Genomic DNA, 17,213 nt, shown 5'->3' with positions numbered 1-17,213 from the left:
AGGCGGCCACCGGAGAAGCCGGTGAGAGCCGCGCCCGGCCGGAGGGGGCTGGGGACACGAGTCTGCATTCGTGAGCCCCGCCCCGCTCTGAGCCCCTCGCCCCTTATCGGGTCCCTCGTCCTCCCCGTGCTGCCCCCAACTAAGCGCCCTCCCCCTGCCCAACCCCCTCTCCTTCGCTCGGCCCCGCCCCCTCGAGCCCCTCTCCTTCACCAAGCCCTTCCGTTCATTGAGTCCCCCAGAAAGGAACACACTGACTCGGCCCCTGTGTTACCATCGCCTGCTCTTGGCCCCCTCTGCCCTCCCGCAGGGGTCCCGCACCCACCACCAAATGTGTGAGTGGCCCTGGGAGGGGGCTTGGCTGGGCCCCATCTCTATGTGACCCCTCCTCTGTCCTGAACGAGACCCTGGCAAGTGTTTGGGGCCCAGCTAACCCTGTCCATCTGTCTGTCCTTTCTCCCCGTCATCTATGCTCAGCAAAAAGAGGAGACTAGAGTCAGAGTGCAGGTCAGTGATGAAGGTGGGCAGGGGCTGGCCAGGGGCAGGGGGGATGTCTGTGGATGGGGGAGACACCAAGGCCATCCCAGAGGCAGGAAGCCTGGCACCTCAGGGCCCAGACCCTGGACACTGCCAGCATGCCAGCTTCTCCCCACAGAGGCCAGAAATCCCACCACTAACCCTTGAGTTCAAAACCGTCCTCGCTTCCTATGCCAAGGGGGCTGGATGGGTATTTGGACAACACAGCCCACACCATCAACTACTCTTAGGGACCTGCAGACCCTGGGGGTCTCGGCTTACCTGTACAATAGGCATTGCCTTCATGGCCTGGAACCCCCTTTAGAGCTTCAATATCCCGGGCACCCAGGCTTCTCCAGCCATTTCCAGGCCCCCATCCCACCCACCCCCGCTCACTAGAGCCCACCCCTGTGTCTGCAGCTGTGGGAGCGCCTCGCCCCTGCGCAAGAAGAAGAAGGGTGTGAAGAAGCACCGCCGAGACAGGTACCCTCCCTGCCCCTCCACAGGGCCTCCTCTCACTCCTGTGGGGCTCAGGACCCGGGCTGTGCCCACCGCCCACCGATCAACCAATCTGTCTCCCCCGGGCCACCCCAGGTCGGCTCAAGGGAGCTCCTGTATTGCCCTACAGGTCTGATTCTGGGTCCCGAAGGAAGAGACGGCACAGGTGAGCAGTGCTCTGCGGAGGAGAAGGCAATGATGGGAGGGGGCTGTGTCTTCCCCGCTCCCTCCTCCAACTCCAGGGCCTTCTTCCCAGAGCCAGCCAGGGGACTGGAGGTGGGAGGAGGAGCACGAAGACCAACCGTTTGCAAACCTTGCCTACCCCATGAGTCAGCCTTGACGTGGGGGCCCCCCAAAGTTCCAGACAACACTGCAGGTTCCATGTCCAAGGGGTATGTCTGTGGAGATGCCAGCTGGGAAGGCAGAAGCATCAGGACCTGAATTTGCAGGGAAAGGACATGCCAGGCAGAAGGACCTCTGTGTGCTGGGAAGCTCAGTGGGTCGGAGATGGGGAGGACAGACTGTGACTAGAGATAGTTTCTGAGGGGACAGGTGCCAGCCCATGACGGGCCTGACTGCCAGGCTATGGATCTGGCCTCCACCCAGGCAGGGCTGGGAGCCAGCATGGGGCTCTGAGCAGGACAGGATGGGTTGGGGGAGGGGAGGAGAGGGGCTAAAAGGCAGGAGCCCAGGCAGAGGCAGGGGAGCCAAGGAGGAGCAGAGGGATGCTGACAAAACAGAAAACTCAGCATGGAGGGAAGTGATGGGGCAGTCACATCCCCATGGTTGGCATTGGAGCCAGACTCCCTCTCAGCAGCTCTGAGGAGGGGCAGAGTCCCAAGTCCCTCCCTTGCAGTGGGAATTTGCCCACAGCCACTTGCCAGGTAGGGAAAGAGTCTAAACAAACACTTCATCCCACCCCTTCATTGTGGGTCCCTACTGCCCCCCAGTGGTCACCAACAGCTTGCACAGATCCTCTGACCAGCTCCTATCAGTCCTGGAAAGGACCTAGAACTAGACCAGCTTCAGATGGGGAGACTGAGGCCCAAAGCAGGCAAAGTGGGTTCCAGAACTCAAATCTTTGGCCTCCTGGGTCTGCCACCCACTCACTCTGCTCCTGTGGGAAGCACATCTCAGTGTTTCTCAACATCACTTCATTTGGGGAATCAGAAGGACTAAAGAGATCCTGTGGCATCAGGGAGGATGGCAACCTTCGGGAACTGGGGGTAGGGTGAGACCTTAGAGACCTAGTCAGAAGCTTCTTGATCCTTTCGCCAAAGGCAGAAGGTAAGGCCATGGGTTCGGATCCCTATACCAGACAGCGGGGAAAAAAAAAAAAAAAAAGGCAGATGCTGGCCTGCCCCAGACAGCTGGTTGGGGTGGGATGGGAAGCTTTGAGAACAGCCCTGGATATGGATCCGGAGGAGTCACTCAAAAGCAGAGAGATCATGCCCTAGGAAAGCATTTATTCCCTCAACCTCTGGTGAGCTGAGAGCACTGGGAGGCAGGGGGCACAGACGGTACAAATGAGGTGTGCAGGGGCCACCCCACCAAAGTTGCTCATCAGGGGGCCTGTCCCCAGATTGAAGCCAGCAGGCAAGCGCAAGCCCTTCTACCCTTTCTACCTGGCCCAAGCCTGAGGCTGCCAGACCTGCAAACAACACCCCCTTCCTCCTGGGGCCTGGCCACACACCTGTGGCACTCCTAGAGGGAGCTGCAGTTGGAGCCCAGGCAGAGATAATCATGGGCCAGGACTTACAGAAGAAGGAAGGAACGAGCCTCAGTAGAGTGAATGGGGCGGAAGCAGTGGAGTAGGACGGGCCAGACCCCGCCAACCAGGGAGGCTCAGGCCCAAGAGAAGAACAAATCTCAGATCTGCGCCTGGGAACAGCCTGGCTCCTGGTCTCCGAGGCCATGTCCTCCTCCTGCCCTACTCAAGCTGCACCATCACTGTGGTCTCCGCTTCCTGCAGATCTCGAAGCCCCAAGAGCAAAAGAAAAGAGAAGAACAAAGAGAGGAAGAGGTGAGCACCCTCCCCGCCCTCCGGGCCTCCAGCCCCTCTAACCCCCCACCACCCACAGCAAACCTGGCCTTGTAGGATCACAGAACCAGGCCCTTAAAGATAGCTCATTTTGTCCCCCTTGCCCAGATGGAAAAATTAAGACCCAGAGAGGAATCCAAGAGCCCTCGGTGGGTGAGTCAGTGGCAGAGCTGGAACTGGAACCCAGGCCTCTTGCCTCCAAATCCAGGGTCCTTTCAAGCTCAGTCCTTGTGACTCCCCTACCTGTCTTCCTCCCTCCTCTCCCCACTCCCTCTCCCCCCTCCCTCGCCCCAACAGTTACGAGAGCACCAGGTGAGGGGTGAGTGAGGTCTTGGGGGTCTGGGGCTGTCTAGAAAAAAGGGGGCCTTTTCCTAACTCTCACAGATGACCTATACGGACCAGCTGGGTGTCGCACCAAGCACCAATCCTGTTGTTCTTTTGTAGGAGACTGGGAGGAGGGGGTGGTCCGCGTCTTCCCTCACGGGATCCCTGTGGGGAGACCAGGCCACTCAGGGCGGTGGTGGGCAGAACTTAGGTACAGGCTGATTTCCCTCCCCCACGCCAGGCCCCACACAGAGTCCCCAGGCCGGAGGTCCCCTCGCCACAGCAGCGGCAGCTCCCACAGCCCCTCACTCTCCTCCCACTACAGTGATTCGGGATCACCCAGCAGGTAGGCCTGGGCCCCCGAGAGGGCTAGGCCGTCTGGGGGTGGAGTGGGGGGTGGGGTTGCAGATTAAACACTCCAAGGGCTGGGCAGCGGGGCTGGTGGACAGAACATCAGTTAATCAGTGGGTAGAAGTTTGTCACGGGTGTGCTGGTGCCCACTTGGAGGAAGAGCTGCCCTAAGGCACCCCAGACCCTGAACTGGAAATCAAGCTGTGTGCAGGGTGGCTGACTCGGGTTGCGCTCTCTCCAAGTGAAAGAGCTTCTGGGCTCGGCGAAACGGCGGGTGGGGGGCTGCCCCCACCTCGTGCCGGGGAGCTGCAGCTCGTAGACCGGGCGTCCCACGCTGGCTGCCCCCCTCCCCGTGTCTTCCGTTCGCCTGTCGCCAGGCTGAGCCCCAAGCACCGAGACGACGGGCGGAAGACAGGCAGCCAGCGGTCCAGCGAGAGCAGGTCGCCTTCCCTGTCGGGCGGCAGCGGATGGGGGTCGCCCCAGGAGAACGGCGGCGGCAGGCAGCGGAGCGGAGCGCACGGGGGCCGCCCGGGCTCGGCGCACAGCCCGCCCGATGTACGTACACTTGGCTTTGCGTAGGGTTCCCGCGCCGCGCCGGCTGCGCCGCCGAGCAGGGTCGGGCAGGTCGCCCGAGGGGCCGGGGCCGGGCAGTGCGTCACGGGGGGCGGGGGCGCTGCACACGTCCCTCAGGGTCGGCCGCTTCCTCCTTCCCCTGCGCTCGCCGCCCCACACCCCCGCGGGGGGCGTCCTGGCACGGGAGCCACCAGGAGTGTGTGCCGTGGTTGCGCCCACCTGGCCCTAGTCAGGGTGAGGGGGGCCTGCAGATTTGGGCTACCCTTGAGCTTGGCAAATTGAGAGCCAGAGAGGGCTGACCACCGGGGCACTCGGTTGGGTACAGATCTGGGGAGGAACCAAAGTCTCCTGCCTCCCCGCAGGCATATCGGGGTGGGAGGGGGCATGGGCACTGGAAGGAGTCGCGGTAGGCACGGATCTCCCCTGGGCATCACTCAGGCCCTGAGCCTCCCTCTCCCCACAAGTTCTTGTCCCCACTCTGAGCGCCCCCTCCCCTCCCTAAACCCCCTCACCAGCCCCTCCTCCTCTCTCAGATCCCTCCCCCATCTCAGTCCCCCTTCTAAAGTCCCTGCTCCAAGGAGAATCTGCTCTTTCGTGGGCACTGCCCACACCTGGACAGGTGTCTCAAACCTGCTCCATGGCCTGTCCCTCCTAAAGCACCTCCCAGTGCGCTCACTCCCTTCTGAGCCTGTTGGTCCCTCAGAAGACTCCACACCAACGCCGCCCCAAAAACTGTCCCGACCATTCTCCAGGAGGGGCACAGACCTACAGGCAGGTGTGCTGTTGGTAGGAACTGGCAGAGGAGACAGGCTTCTCAGCCTCTTCCCAGGTGGACAGGCTGTGCCAGGGTGGGGGGTTCTCCCAAACTCTGGGGGAGGTCTACATTCCCTTTTGTCTGTTGACTGTAGAGTACAGGGCTGAGACCTCTCAGAGAGAGGGAGCTACAAAGCTGGCAGGGGCACTGGGTGGGCACGGGGGACTTGGGGTAGGGAGGCCTGAAGGTTCCCCCCCAGACCCGCAGACTGCCCCAGAAGCCTCATCAGGGAGGGGAAGGGCTGCCCCTTCAGACCTCCGGTCTCAGCAGCAAACATGTACGTGTTGGTCAGTTTCATTTTGATTTTTGGCTGTTTCCTTTCACTCCCTTTCTTTTCTCAAACACCCTTACTCCCCCAGCATCAGAGAGGCTCTTGGTCTCAAGGTTAATTTTTATTTAAGGACATTACCTGTCTGTAGACTGTCCCAATTGGACAGGGTACCAGGCTCTGGGGCTCCAAGGGGAGGTTCACACTGATGTCCCCAGACCTGTCTTGGGAGTGGGAGAGGGCACGCAGAGGAAGCTGAAGGTAGCAATGGCAGGAATTGGTGTCACAGGCCCCGGAAAGGATGGGGAAACCCAGAAAAGAGCTTACTTACCCCCACCCCTCAGTGAGCACAGACCACTAAGGGCACAATGCCCCAAACACTTTCTCCAGAGCTTCAGATCCTCCTGGGGTCTCCCAAGAGACACAGAAAAGCAGGTTCTCTCGAGCCAGGGCTGAAAGTAGGTCCATTCTGGTCCCTTCCCTGGAGACCTGACCAGCTATCCCAACCCCATGCCCCCCAAGGGCCCTGGGCATGCTCAGACAAAAAGGCCACAGTAGGTAGACGACCCATGAGAGAGCAGTTGGCCAAGCGGACCTAACCTCCGGCCTCGAGGAGGGAGCCTCGGCAGCACCCAAATCTTGTCTCCCTCCCAAAATGGGATTCCATTTTGACATGGCCCTTGGGGTTTTCTAGGAGACAGCACTTTGTTAGTCCTTTCACAAAGCATTGTTGCCACATCCTGTCCCTAACCCTCTGGGCCCTGGGAGAATCTGGGACTTCTGGAACATCCCGGGTCTCTAACCTGTGTTCAGATCACCTGTTTGCCTGAAAAGTCTTTCTGAGGAGTTAAATGAGACTAGTTCTCTCATATCCAGAGAGGTGACATGGGGGGCAGGGGTCACAGACTTATCTTTAATCAAAAAATGTCTTTGGGAAAAGTACTGGGGGTGGTATTTTTGGACGCTATCTTTAACAAAAAAAAAGAGAGAGAAACAAACGAAAAAAGAAAAGCTCAACATTTTTTAACCCCGTCTATGTTTTTGTTTGTTTTTTAGCCTCCCATTTGAAACGTGGTAATATTGTGATTCCATTTCTTGTTTAGCCGGCAAGGGAAGAGGGTGGGGAAGTTTATGTAACTTTTCCTGTTATTTTGTTTTTGTTTGTATTTCCTTTAACTTTTTTTTTTTTTTTTCCTTTTGTAATGTACAGAAATGCAAACTATCTTTCTGGGTTTTTTTATATCTTCTATGTTGTTCTAGAATTTTGCTTTTTTGTGTGTGTTACTGTGGGAATCTTTCCTCCTAATGCAGAGATGGTTTTTGAATTTCAAGTGAACATTAATCATATACATATCTCTATATACTTATTTTTTTCCTTCATAATCAGAATTTAAAAGGGAAGACAACTCTTAAAAAGAATGACTCCCACACCAACAGCTCCTGCCAAATCAGCAGCAGCAGCCAGCCCTCTCCTCAACCCCTGGGCACACACTGGAACTGCCTCAGCTTTGAAATTAACAAAAGTGGTGCAGACTGTGCTTCTGTGTCCTGGTCTATAAGGACCTTAGAGAGGAACTGAGAGACCCAGGGAGGGGAAGAGTCTTGTCCTGGATCACCAGGGAGCTTCCTGAAGCTTGCTGTGATTCCTCAGATCAGTTTAGTATCATGTGGCTGGGCATGATGGGGAATCAGGCCTCAGATCCTTACGAAACCCTGGAGGAGGAATCTGAAGGTACCTGAGAGAGTTTAGCTCAGGTAAAAGCTTCAGAGCCAGACACTGCAGCCAAGAGAAATATTCCACTCTGGTTTGAGACTGAGGCCAATGGGGTGGTTGGTAGCTCCCAACAAATCTCTTTCTTGTCCCGACCCAGGCCAGGGCTGAACCTCAGAGGGATTTCTGGGTTCTGCTGCTTACAGAAGGGGAAACTGCAGCTCGGAGAGGTCAAGTGACCTTAATGTCATGCAGCTCAGTGTCACACAGCTTTTTAGAAGTGGATCCAAAAGTAGACCCAAGCCTTACAACCTCAAGACCTCCAGCCAAGCTGGAGGTAAATGGAGCACCCTCCAGGAGCCCTGAGGAGGAGGATAGGGGAGGTGGATGCTGGTTATCTTGGCCCCTGCATTCCCCTTGGGGTCCCTCCAGAAGTCTGTGGCATGCTTCCAGCCTTCTCGGCTCCCTGGCACTGGGGCATGCCCACACTGAGAGACCAGAGTATAGGTGACCCCCATGTAACAGAAGCCCACTCTTCATGATTGCTGTTTCAACACCTCAGGGAGTGCTGAGAGCCCTGACAGTTCACATACATAGGGGGAAATAAATAATGAGGCACAGAGATGGAAGGGAGCTGCTCAAGGTCACACAGTGTGGGACGGAAGAGTAAAACACTGAGCAGGAGACCTCACAAGGCAAGTCCTTCCATCCAGTCTCACCTGGTGCCTTTGCTGGCCTCCCTCCAGCCCCCAGGAGCACTGGCTGGTACTAGCTTTGCCCTCTCCCAGGCCCAGCACACTGGCCAGAAATAGTGTGCAGGGTTTGCAATCTCAGAAGTGGAGCCACATACCTTGGCTCCACCCGTCTCTAGTATTAGAAGTGTCAGGGGAAGCCTCAGAGGTGACACTGGTGAGATTAGTAGAGAAGGCTCACGAGCAAGCTCCCTGGGCTCTCTCTGGCCTCTGCCTCTGGCCCAAATTCTATCACATAATGGGCAGTGTGGGGTGTCCCAAGAAGAGGTGCCCTGGCACTCCCTGGCCTGCCTCACCAGGCTCCCTACCACCCATCCCCAGGAAACAGCAAAGTCAGAATAGGAGGGGACAGCTTGGCATTTCTTCCAGGATGTTCCTCTTGTTTCCCAGGGTGAAGCCAGAAGGTAAGAGTGATGAATTTTGCTAAAAGGATGCCAAAGCCAGGGGGAAAGGGAGTGGGGTGGATTTGAGGCAGGATCAATCCTCCAAATTGAATCTGTGGTTGCCTTCCCTTTTAAATGCACAGTTCTCCTTTCGCCTGTCTGTTCACTTTGATTGGCCTTGTTAAAACAGCCTTTCTCTCTTTCTGTCTGGGTCCACCTTTCTCTCTGTCATCCTGTCTCTCGGTCTCTGTGTCCTTCTGTCTTTTTGTTTCTGGCTTTCTGTTTCTCTTTCTTTGTCTCCCCCTATTTCTGTCTCTGTCTTTCTTTGTCTCTATCTCTCTGTCTCTCTGTCTTTTTCTCTCTTCCTCTCCATCTCTCTCCCTTGACATGGGCCTCTCTCCCATGCTGCCAGCCCCTCCTTAGCCCACCCTGTGGTTCTGCTTCCATCAGCTGCTTCCTGCATGCCCTCTGGAGGTTTTCTGTTGTTTAAAGAGTTAAGGAGAGCTTGGCTATTGGAGCCCATGGTTAAAAAAAAAAAAAAAGCAAGTCAGTGGCTGGGCACAAGCCCTCCCATGAGTGGGACTAGACCAAAAGCCACACAGCACGCTGGCCGCCCATCTGCTGGCTCAGAGGGGGAGCACAGTCTAGGGTCACTGTCTTTCCCCCATTCTGCATTCCGAGTGCAGAGACCTTCTTTTCTTTTTTATTATTGCATTCCTGTCCCTGACCGCTGAGAAGGTAGGTATCCCGGCTCAGCTGTGCGCTCGCTCGCTCCCATCTCCAGACAAGCCCCGCCACTCTGCTTGGTTTGAATGTGGTTTTCTTCCTCTCTCTTTCTCTCAATCTTGCTCTGATTGTTTTTTTTTTTTTTTTTTTTTTCCTCCTCCCTTTTCTTTATTTATTTTAGTGACTACTCATTTGTAACTTGCACTTTCTCCAAATGAGCTACCAAGCTGTGTTTCCTGGTTTGTCGTTTGGTTTTCTTGACTTTTCCCCAACAATTTTTCTGGTTCATCTTCCCTCCTTTCCATTTTCCCTGTCCCTCCTTCTCCCTCTCCATCCCCCACTCCCCCCCAAATCCTCCTTCACCTCCTCTCTTTCTCATTGTGTTGTCCAAATGCATTTCTGTGTGGTTTAGCATTCCGAGTTTGTGTTCCCTTCCTGAGCCGTATGCTGCAGTCGAGCCCATTTGATTTCTTTCTGGAGTAGCTGCTAAGCCCCTCACCCCTCATCCCTGCCAGCCCCTTCGGGCCTTGGTCACCTCACTGGCCCTGAGGGCCCACTTGGGCAAGAAGCAGTGGGGGAGGGGCCTTGCTGGGCCTCTTGGCCTCTAGATTCTGGAGGAAGTTCCAGCTGAGGTCAGGCACGAGGCAAGAGGCATCCCACCTTCTGGGGCCTACTGGGCCAGCTGAGCTCTGCATTTCCATAGGTCCTTTCCTCGCAGCAGGACAGAGCTTTGGGGTGGAAACTGCAGGGCTCTGGGGCAGCAACTGGCACCAGGACTGAGCCTCAAAGTTCCATTTTTTAGGTGTGATGGTAGATTAACTTTGGAGGATGAGCTGGCTGGGAGCAGGCACTGGATTTAGAAGGACTACTTAGCCAATTCCCTGTGGAGTAATTTGGAGGGGGGAGTGGACTCTTAGCTTACTTGCCCCCTGCCTGGGCCACTACTCAACCCAGACAGGGACTCCATCAACTCCCCAACATCCTCCCATCTGAATTTGGGCAGCTTACAGTCCCTTGGTGCAGAATGATCCAAAAATGACAGTCAGTAGGGATCATGGTCACCCAGGTGATTGGCAGAACCAGGCCTAGGTCCTGGGACTTGTGACTCCCATCCCAGTGCTCATCTGGCCACACTAAGAGTGCCAGAGTCAGAGAGGTAGGCTCTTGGGGACCCCACTTCCCCACCCTTGCCCTGTAGACTGTTTCCTGTCCAAGCTGGGAAGAGCTATAGAAGTTTGGCCTCCCAACCATTGTGAGGCCTCAGCAGACCTCCATCTTTTTTTTTTTTCCCCCAGCTTTGAAAAGAGAAGGCCTGGCTATTCATCCACTCCCCCACCCCTACAGGGGCAGGTGCTAGGGAGCCCACCCACCCAGAATAGTCTCCTCAACCCTGGCAGTGCTGGGAGGGCAGAGAAGGAAATTGTAGGCAAAGATAAAGCATCCCAGGTGCGTCCTTGTTCTTGACCTTCAGAGTACCAGGATCGGTGGGCACCCCATCCTTTGTTACCCCCTTCCATTGTCTTTCCCCTTGACCCTCAAACATTTCTTACATGAGCAAAATGTCAGGTAGTAAGTGGTGCCAAGGAGCAGAAGGGCTCCTGGAAGCAGGGTTCAGAGTCAGGCGAGATCACTCCCTCACTCATTCATTCACTCACACACCCACATGTTTGCTCCTTGGTGCCAGGCCCCTTCTGGGTGTCCGTGCCAGGAGCGAGGCAGGCAGACCTGGGTTTGTGATGCTCACTTCCCAGGCTGAAGGACTGACAAAGACCAGTCAGCACATTGGGAGGGGAAGAGCTGAAATGTGGTCAAGGAGTGCCAGCCCCAGCCCCAACCTGGCACCCAGTCCACACTGAAGGAAGGAACAAGGTTCTGTGAGATCACAGAGGAGCAGACTGGGCTCAGCTGGAACCTTAGGAGAGACTCCCAGAGGAGGCAACCTTGGGCTGAGGACAGAGGAGCAATAGGCCAGGTGGGGGTTCCGGGGAGAGGAAAGAGGGGAAGGGAGAGCCAGGCAAGAAGAACGAGAGTCAACGAGCAGAGCAGGCTTACTGGAGGAGATGTGTGCAGTCTCTGAGCACCAGTTCTGTTCAGCTGTGAAATCCCATAGTGACTGGCCCTGGGTCTTCCCTCAATTGCTTGGAAGAATGAGACCCAGCCAAGCTGAGGACAAGGCTCACCCTCTGGCAGGGTGACCTTTTCTTGTGGACTTCTGGAGGGATGGACGGGGAAAGACATGAGATTGGCCCTAGGAGTCTTCCCCCAGGGCTCTATCCACAGCACTGTCCTCCCATCCTCCACCATCCTGGGACTTGGGGGACACCCCATGGGGCCCCAGGCCTTCCTTCTCTGCTCTGACTCTGTTAGTCTGTGAGGGGACAGTGAGTCAGTTGTACTCTGAAAAGAACCTCCCAAACCCTATACAGGCCCACTCAACAAAGACTCCAGTTATCCCCATTTTACCAGTGGGGAAACTGAGGCCCCCAGGGTTAGGTTACTTCCTTAGGGTCTCACAGCAAATTCACATTGGGGCTGATTTCAGGGTGTTTTGCTTTGCTGATTACTATCATCTTGGGCTATGGCAAGTCAGCTAGCTTGGAGGAGATGGGAGGGAAGGGCAGAAGAGCTTGGACTACAAGACATGCCAGGCAGGAAGCATGCAGGCCAGCACAGGGGATCTCACCCAGGGCCTTGGACCTGAATGGTTGGGGGCACCACCATGGCGGGGGTGAGCAGCCATCCAACCCAGATCCCTTTTGTTCCTAGCACTCCCACTCCATTCCCAGCCCCAGACAGTGGGAAGTCAAGAGGGCTCGGTAGTGCTGATGGGGAAAACATCATGGCCCTTGGTCTCCCTCCCCTACTGCCGGCGCTTTTCCTTGAGTCAGAAGTAGCTGGCCCAGATCCAGATCTAGGATTCACATCCAGGTCCTGATTCCTTTAGTACTCTGCCTGCTTGCCTGGCCGCCTCTCCTGACCCAAATAGCAAGCAAAGACTTCTTAAAGGAGGGGTCCAGCGTCAGCTTGGGTGATGAGTTACCATGCTCCCCCACCTGGTATCTGTTCACTTTACACTCTTTGACCACCTGGGGCATAGGACAGAAACTGCAAATTTGAGGATCCTGGAGACTTCTTTCTCATTTGCCTCGTCTAGGGGGAAAAGAATGCTGAATGACAGAACCTAAGGCTGAGGCTTGGGAGCTGTGAGGAACTGGCCACCTGCTGGGGTGGAGCGGGTGTGTGTTAGAAGAGCCAAAGTTCTCCTGGTGATGTCCACTGAGAGTGGAACTGCTATCAGAGGGGCCATGGCTGAACAACCAGCCTCCAACTCACCTAGCCTAGGGTGAGGGGTGAGCTGGTGCTAGGAGCACCAGGGGTGCTCGGAGGGGCACCTCGGCACCAGGTGTCATCCACTCCACTCACCTATGCCTGCATCTGCCCCAAATGGAGACACCAGGCTCCCCCAGGAGAGGTCTTCATGGCCCCATTGGCTTTGCACAGCAGATCCCACTGGCTATGGCTGCTTCAGCCTTTTACCAATGGGGCTGACTCCCTCGCTCTACCTCCATGCTCAGGCTTGACCCAGGCTTGCAGAGAGAGGCCTGGGGACCACCCTGCCCCCACAGGAAACACCCAGGGCCATGCCAAGCAAACCATATTCCTTCCAGTCCCTGGCAGCAAGGTGCCCTGAGGGGTGGCAGCAACTGTTGTCCTCTCATCCAGAGAGCCTGCCAAGAGAGTTTGGTCCACACCCACCCTTCTTCTAGGACTCCCTGGTTGGCCTGGCCCTTGTGAGGGCATTTCTTCCTCAGCAAACAGTATTGAGGCCTTACCAGGTGCCAAGTTCTGTGATGAAAACTGAGGCTACATAGCTGAATCAGATACCAGACTGCCCAGGAAGTGCTCAAAGTCAAGTTGGTGGTAGTGCTGGGGAGGTAGGGAGGAGCATAACTATGAAGTTTAATCAGCTGTTGCTAGATGGAGGCCCAAGCACAGGAGGAGGAGTGCGTTCTATGCAGGGAGGGAGAAGGGGAGGGTGGTCAGGTGTGCAGACAATCCTGGAGTATTTGCCCTGGAAAGGGACATCAGAAAGCAAAAGCCAACCCTCTTATTTTGTGGATGGGGAAACTGAGGCCCAGAATGGGGAAATGACTTGGCCAGGGTCACTTGGTGAGGTAGTAGCAGGCTCTCAGACTCCTGGTTCCCAGCCAGGGCCCTTTTGATGGTACCAGGTGCCCTTTTTGGTTTTCTGTATCCCAATCCTTGTGCCCTAACTCCACTTTTGGAAAACCATTTAACATCTCTATCCAGTGGTCACCCAAGAGGTGCTCACTCAGACCCAAGGAGCCGGGCGCTGCCAGTCCGTCCTCCAAAGGCAGCGTGGCCTCCTCTCAGGCCTAGAATGGGGTGGTTGCGTTTTTCTCTCTCTCTCTCTATCTCTCTTGCATTTTTGTGAATCTAATGATGAACTTATGCTACCACACTTTTCCCTTCTCTTACACACCTTACCTACTAAAGGAGGAAGTGCCACTTTATTGGTAAGTGGACGTTAACCAAGAGGGACTTAAAAATCAGAACTTAAAAAAAAAAAAAAAAAGAAAAGAAAAAGAAAAAGAAAAGAGAGAAACAGAAAGACAGTCGGGTGCTACTGACAGCTCCACAGCTCTCTGCAGGGCCGGAAAACAAAGAAAGAAAACTATTGACAGAAAAATGTCAGGTTCCCCAGGAGATCAGACATTGTTTTTGATTTTGGTATCTAATGACATTTGTGGATTTTGTTTTTTATTTCTGTTTTTCCTCCCTTTCTTCGGTTCAGTTTTGAGTTCAGTTGTCCCGCCCCGCCCCTGCCCTATCTGTGTGCCGTGTGACCCCTCCATTCCCTCGCCCACCCCCTTACGCTGGGGGGCCTGGCCTGGCGGGCTGGCCTCGGCCCGGCCTCCCGGTGCCGCCCTCTCTCTTCTCTCTGCCGGGAATCGTCCGTCCCAGCTGGGGGCAATGCCAGCCCCGGCGCCTGTCCTGGAGCCCCCTCCCAGCCAGCCCCAGCCCACCCCCACCGCTCCGTCCCTCTTGTGTTTTGCATGCCGAGAACCTTGCATGAGCTGCACTGTTGAGGCCAGAAGGTGGACACTCAGGAGAGGCAGAGGCAGGGCAGGCGCGGGGAACCGTGTGCGCGATGCTCCGGGACTGGCGGCCCCGGCCTGGGCCCGGTGAAAGCCCTCTCTCCTTCTCTCCCCCCGCCCGCTCTCTCGCCCTCGCCCTCTGGCTCCCTCTCTCGTCTGTCTGCGCTCTCTCTGCCTCCCCTCTTCTCCCCTGTCGCCCTGCCTCCGTTTCCTTCTCTGCATCTCTGACTTCTCCCTGGCCCTGCCCCGTCCCTGTCCTCTCTCTGTCTCTGCGTGGCTTCCTCTTCTCTCGGACCCTCGATCCCCCTATTTTCTCTCTCCGTCTCCCTCTCCACCCCCTCCGTGCCCTCTCTGCCTCTCTCCCCGTCAGAAGCCCAGCTCGCCCTCGCCCAGGGCCCGCGACAAGGCGGCGGNAGGGGCCGGGGGCGGGGGGGGGACAGAGGGTGCAGGGCTAGGGAAGCAGTGACCATGGACCTCGGGGGTGAAGTGTCGCTGGGCAGGGGACCTTCTCCGAGGACCGACTGAAACTGGCGCAAGGAGGGGAGGGGGCTTCGGCGAAGGGAGGGGGAGCTCAAGGAGAGGAGGTGGATTCAGTGAGGGGGAGAGGGCCCAGGGAGGGCTTGAGCGCTCGCCGAGGAGAGGGGCTAGAACTGGAGGTGCTGGGTATGGGGGTTGGTCAGAGAGACAGGTGGAGGAAACCCCCAGTGGGGGCCTAAAGGCCCATGCACGGAGGGGGCTGTGTACTTGGGTCTGCGTGGGCAGCAGCAGTCATGGAGTTCAGCCCTGGAACATTCCAGCCTTCCTCCTGGAGCCCCTCCCTCACTCCCCATATCCATCTCCGGACAGTGATGTCTCCTTTTCTCCTTCATCTCAAGGTCCAGCCTGCTGAGTGGCCTGTGGCCAGCCTGGGGGCCAGGTGGACCCCTCCCCACAGGCTGCCAGGGAGATGCCCATGTGAGCTGGTCTAGCTCTGGTCAGCTGTCCGTCTGTCTCTCCTTTTCTCACTAACCTCCCAGCCCCCTGGGGAATTTGGAGGAGGGGGCACAACAGTCTGGTCTCAGAGCAGCTGTCAGAGGAACCAGTCCCCTCCCACTTTCCCCACACTGCCCAATGGGGCTGTGCTCATGAGGTGGCTGGTGTGGCAGAGCCATGATCAGAGCTTCTCTGCTAGTACTGGAGGGGTCTGGGCCTGGGTCTCCAGGTGAGATTATAGCCCGCCTTTGTGGAAGTCACTCTGAAATCCTAGGTTACCCTGGCATGGGATGGAGAGCCACAGGCAAAATTCTGAGCCCAGCCGTGCCACTGCCTCACTGGGCAGCCTTGGGAGATGGTGTGTCTCTCTGGGTCTTGGTTGCAGAGCTCGCTGAGCATCTTTTCAGCTCCAGCAGTATGATTTTCAAACTAGTCCTTCCTAGTCCTTGGTGATCCAGGTCACAAGAAAGGAGAGGGAGATCATTGCCCGCTCCCCTCACCGCAGAGCCAGAGGCCAGACCACCAGGCCTGGGATACCCCCCAGAGAGGTCACACACCCCTCCCATAGGCTGAGGGTGCTAAGACAGCCAGACCCCCATGCCTTCCACCTGGCACCCCCTCAGTCCCTCTCCCAGGCTGCCTCCTCCTCCCACTAATTACACCTGTTTTCTTCCTCAGAATTAACCCCTGCGATGGGGCACTGATGCCCCTTAACCTCTCTTCTTTTCTCTGGGTCATAGCCTCCTGGCTTCAGACTAACTCCGGGCCAGTGGGAGGTAGCTGAGTGAGGAGTGGGGGCCATCAGGACTGGGCCAGGACTTGGGCATGGGCAGCAGCGGCCAGGGTCCCCCTCCTTGACCCCTTCGAGTGACCTAAAAAACCAAAATCCTGTTCCATGGAGAACAGGAACAAAGAAGCAGGGCAGGCAGCAAACCAAGCCAGCGCTCAGCTTGGTTGATGGGAGTCATCCATATTTAAAAGTTTCATTCATTCAACAAATATTTATTAACATGTCCTCAGATCAGGCAGAGACTTAGGCTCCTTTTCCTGCAGACGGGTGAGGAAAAACAAAATGATCAGCGTGGAATTGGCAAGTGACCATTGACTCTCAAATTCTGCTTTTTGGGGGGAGGGTGTCTCTAAGGCCAGGGCTCAGGGGAAACTGAGGTAGGAAGCCCTGGCCACTGCTGGGATGGGGCTCAGGGCCTGAGCTAGGGCCCAGGATGGGCAGGGCTCAGACCGATGGATGGCCTGTAACCCACTTTTCCTTTCTGGCAGTGCGCGCAAGCGTCCTGTCCCCTACTACCGGCCCAGCCCCTCCTCTTCCTCCAGCTGCTTGAGCAGCGACTACTCAAGCCAGAGCCCCAGCCGCAGCCCCAGCCACAGCCACGGAAGCTACAGCAGTCGCAGTCGTGGGACCCGCAGCCACACGCGCAGCCCCTCCCGGACCCCCAGTCCCAGCTACCACAGCCGGAGCAGCTCTGAGAGTGGGGGCTTCTGAGCCCAGACAGACCCAGCTTGGTGCCCCCTGGCACAGGGAGAGGCCAGGCCCCAGGACCCCAGGAGTGGGGGAGGGGGGACAGTACCCCCCCTCACTGCAACAAAGAGGTCTCAGGGCCAACACAGGGCAGTTGGGACCAGGGAAGACCTTGAGGGTTGGCTCCGTGTGGACAAGGAAGGGCTGGATTGTGCTGCTTCTCAAGGGTGCCCGTCCTCCCCTCCTGCCCACCAGCCATGTCCAGGGAACAAAGAGCCGTTACGAACACAGCGATCGCCCTTCCTCCCTTCCTGCTCGATGCCAGCTCACCAGGCTGGGGACCACTACCAGTGAACGACACAAGAGTCCACAGTCTGCTGTGTCACTTCACCTCAGCTCAGTGTACCCAGGGACACCTCAGAAGGTGCCAGTTCTGGGAGCCTCCCCTCCCCTCTCCACAGGATCCTCCACTTCTCTCTGTCACTGGACGGACTAGGCGGTGGTATAGCCAGTGGGTTCTAAGCTAGACAGAAGGAGGAATGGCCTAAACTTGGTACACCTCCATCCAGGCTGGGGAGCTGCTTCCTTCTGAGCTGGCTGTGGGAGGACCCTGGCTGAGGGCTGGTGGCTGGCCCCACAGCCTCCCCAAACCCCTCCCATGGTCCAGGAGTGCCTAGACTGGGTGACCCC

At 56.8% G+C, this 17,213-nt stretch overlaps 2 protein-coding genes across 2 annotated transcripts in view; both read left to right on the top strand.

The window, feature by feature from the left end:
• The window catches only part of SRRM3 (serine/arginine repetitive matrix 3), an 18,997-nt gene extending 14,691 nt beyond the window's left edge, over positions 1-4,306 (top strand). The window contains exons 5-11 of the mRNA XM_008594680.1: positions 3-21; positions 475-504; positions 934-996; positions 1,142-1,177; positions 2,984-3,034; positions 3,618-3,722; positions 4,105-4,306. Of these exons, the coding sequence (XP_008592902.1) occupies positions 3-21; positions 475-504; positions 934-996; positions 1,142-1,177; positions 2,984-3,034; positions 3,618-3,722; positions 4,105-4,306 (506 nt within the window). The remainder of the gene's footprint in view (positions 1-2; positions 22-474; positions 505-933; positions 997-1,141; positions 1,178-2,983; positions 3,035-3,617; positions 3,723-4,104) is intronic.
• A 9,821-nt stretch (positions 4,307-14,127) lies between these two features.
• On the top strand, positions 14,128-17,207 carry LOC103610515 (SH3 domain-binding protein 1-like). The gene is given in 4 exon segments (XM_008594672.1): positions 14,128-14,161; positions 16,391-16,722; positions 16,724-16,744; positions 16,746-17,207. Coding segments are annotated over 4 exon segments (519 nt in total). The 3' UTR covers positions 16,878-17,207.
• The last annotated feature ends 6 nt before the right edge of the window (positions 17,208-17,213 follow it).

This window comes from Galeopterus variegatus, unplaced genomic scaffold, assembly GCF_000696425.1.
Source record: "Galeopterus variegatus unplaced genomic scaffold, G_variegatus-3.0.2 Scaffold164, whole genome shotgun sequence".
NCBI lineage: Eukaryota > Metazoa > Chordata > Mammalia > Dermoptera > Cynocephalidae > Galeopterus > Galeopterus variegatus.
The sequence above is the reverse complement of the archived record's forward strand: the minus strand, read 5'-3'. Positions and strand labels throughout refer to the sequence as shown.